Source organism: Oculina patagonica, chromosome 2, assembly GCF_052425735.1.
Source record: "Oculina patagonica isolate OP01 chromosome 2, crgOcupat, whole genome shotgun sequence".
NCBI classification, from domain to species: domain Eukaryota; kingdom Metazoa; phylum Cnidaria; class Anthozoa; order Scleractinia; family Oculinidae; genus Oculina; species Oculina patagonica.
Genome location: NC_135759.1, coordinates 39,141,847 through 39,144,971, shown reverse-complemented (window position 1 = coordinate 39,144,971; position 3,125 = coordinate 39,141,847). Strand labels below are relative to the sequence as shown.

At 42.1% G+C, this 3,125-nt stretch overlaps 1 protein-coding gene across 1 annotated transcript; it reads left to right on the top strand.

The window, feature by feature from the left end:
* The first annotated feature begins 368 nt into the window (after nt 1–368).
* On the top strand, nt 369–1,403 carry LOC144640034 (beta-1,3-galactosyltransferase 5-like). Its single transcript, XM_078499269.1, has one exon. It carries the CDS (start codon nt 369–371, stop codon nt 1,401–1,403), a length of 1,035 nt encoding a protein of 344 aa, XP_078355395.1.
* The last annotated feature ends 1,722 nt before the right edge of the window (nt 1,404–3,125 follow it).

The window sequence follows — 3,125 nt, the reverse complement described above, 5'->3', positions numbered from 1 at the left end:
ACACATAACAACATAATGCCATGTTGAAAAAATCGCTAACAGTGCAAAACAAACTCAGTCCCGGAGAGGTCTTTGATAAATTCGAAAGGCTATCCTGTGACACGGAATGTCTCTAGAGAGGATGTTTGGGAAACGAAATATATTTTGTATTGTCAGGATCTTTTCCGTGATTAGAGTATCAAGACTTGGACATGTTTTATTCTTCTTATTTACGAAACTTATTTTTTATTTTAGCCATTGTTTTTATCGATAATTTTTGAATCGATATTTTTAGGATATCGGCATAAACAAAATGTTAATAAATTAAAAATTAGGCTGTACGGAGCCCGTAGTCTGAATTTTGTGTACTGTACTTTTATTTCAGCAAGATGAAAATTTCATGGAATGAATTGCCGGTGGAGAGATTTCTGAAACTGATGATTTGGTTCTTCAAGAAATATCTTTCTCTGTTGCTGATATGTTTAACGTTTTTGTTAACCTTGAGTGTAAGGAGCGTGTTGAATAACGCCAGTGTAAACTTGGGTTTACTAGTTACTTCAAGAACATGCGTCACGAAACAAAACAATGAACTAAATTCATTGCAATCGGATTATGCAAGCCTTGAACCCCCCGTTCGACAAAATAATCATCTCACAAAGTTGCTGTGCAGTGCAGTTTGTCCTAATACATTCTTTCTTCTCATTTTGGTGTCCTCGAATGTTGGAAATTTTGACCGGCGTCAATTAATTCGCAAGACGTGGGGTGCTGATTTCTCTATCAGCCCTAGATGGAAAACAGTTTTTCTCTTAGGCAAGAACAGCAATGATAAAGAAATGGAGGACGCCAGCAAAGAGTCACAAATATATGGCGATATTGTTCAAGCAGATTATCACGAGCATTTTTGGAACATGAGTTATAAAGTCGCGATGGGATTCGAATGGTCTGTGAAATATTGCACGTTTCATTACCTTCTGAAAGCAGACGATGATGTATTTGTGAACACACTCGGTCTGATGGATTTCTTAACCAAGTATACGACACCAAGGAGAAAGTTCTACACTGGTAATATCATGATTGGAAGTGTTGTTCTGCGAGATGGTAGATATGGCGTGTCGCCTGAAGAATATAACGAAACCATTTATAAGCCATACTGCAGCGGAGGAGGCTACGTCTTGTCACGTGATGTGGTGGAAAAGCTTCTGTCGTATTTTGACGTTTTAAAGCCTTTAAAAATCGACGATGCGTACATCGGTATACTGGCTAATCGGGCTGGCGTCAACGTCACTCACAATGAAGATTTCCGCATGTTTGAAAACAACTGTGAATACAAGGAAACTACATTAGTACAACACCCAGCGAGGGGGGATTGCGCTATAAAGCTTTATCATAACATGATTGGATCGGTTGGTCGGGTTAATAAATAGATTCATTTATCGACTGATTGGTGAATTCTAATATGGATGAATTCGACAACGTAGGCCTTATGACATCGTTGTCAAATGAGAAGAAATTAACATAAGTGACATGTATTTATACCATGCCATAGAAAATACAGCCAATCAGAATACAGGAAAGCCGTTGTATATTCGACGGTATTCAACCCAACCTTCCCATCGTGCGCTGCAATCTTATTCTCGATGAAATTTAGTAAGCGTATTTTCTATGGCATGGTATAAAATAGTTAAACAACACTTTCTTGGGTATAATAATGAATAATCAATGATAAATGGAAATATAAATTTCATTGTGCTGCGTGACGCACACAATTTCTGCTTCCGACATCTCCTTCCTGGACATTAATCTTCGCATTACAAATGATCGCATCAGCACTTCCATCCACTACAAGGTCACAGACACGCACAGCTATCTTCACAAACAATCTTCGCATCCTCGGCACTGCAAGGATGGTCTCCCCCGTGGTCAACTTCTTAGACTTCGGCGTCTGTGCTCTGACGACTCCGATTTTCTGGAGAAAGGCAAGGAAATGATTTCTTTTTTCGTTCAACGTGGGTACTGTGCCTCCTCTCTACAGCGTGACCTGGACGCAATTCAACGGGTCAACCGTTGTGACGTCATCAAACATCAAGACTCCGAAAGTAGAGACCTCAGTCGAATTCCCTTGGTTCTCACATTCCACCCTTTAAGTGAAAGAATCAAGCGGATCCTCGTGAGCAACTTCAGCATCCTATCTGGCGATCCACAGACGAAAGAAATCTTTCCCCAGCCGCCGCTGGTAGCGTATCACCGCGATCGCAACGTCCGAGACACCTTAGTGCACACCGCCGACCGTACCAACCTGGCCCTCACGTGGGAATCGAACCTCTCCTTGCACTCACAACCGCTGTCGCACTTGCGATTACATTTCTCGTGACAGCACCCCACAGGGTCCCCAATGCTCAATTAACATCAAGGATGCGTTCACCTGTCAATCATCTGGCTATGCCATTTCTTGCCGCCGTTGCCCCGCCGTCTACATCGGCGAAACAGGCCGGACATTAAGAGAACGCTTCGGTGAGCATCTCCGCAGCATTGAGAAGAACCTGCCGGGATTTCCTGTCGCAGAGCATTTTAATGCAAACGGACACACCCTGCAAGACGCACAAGTCCGAGGGGTCATGCTCTGCGGCGGAAATAAACTACGCAAACGCCAGGAAATGCACCTAATTCTTAAGCTGGGCACCAGTCAGCCACATGGTCTGAATTCAGATTTTCGATATCTTTAGGTTGTCGCGGGCTCTTATCGCGCGCGCGCCTTTGAACTCAAATTTGTTTTCATGGCGCAAGCCAGCGTTAACTGAAATCTTGACTTTCCACTGATGAAGGGCTAAGCCCGAAACGTTTGGACTTTAAAGGCACTTTCAACTCATTTAGTGAGAACTTTATTATACTTTTATACTATGGAACATCCCACTTGTCACTTGTATTTTCCTCGTAAACACACTCGCCTAAAGGCTCGTGTGTATACCGAGAAAATAAAAGTGACTCGTGGGATATTCCATAGTATACCACTCGAAAGCGTTGCATAACTAGTATTTAATACATATATACAGAAATGGAAGTGTGAAACGATAACGTTAAACGAACTAACTGGGAACTATGACACGATATATTTTAGGTCATTTTTTCTGGTGCAGACAAATTGCTTT

Excerpts from the sequence above, each read along its gene's own strand:
- LOC144640034 (XM_078499269.1), top strand. The coding sequence starts at position 369 with ATGAAAATTTCATGGAATGAATTGCCGGTGGAGAGATTTCTGAAACTG.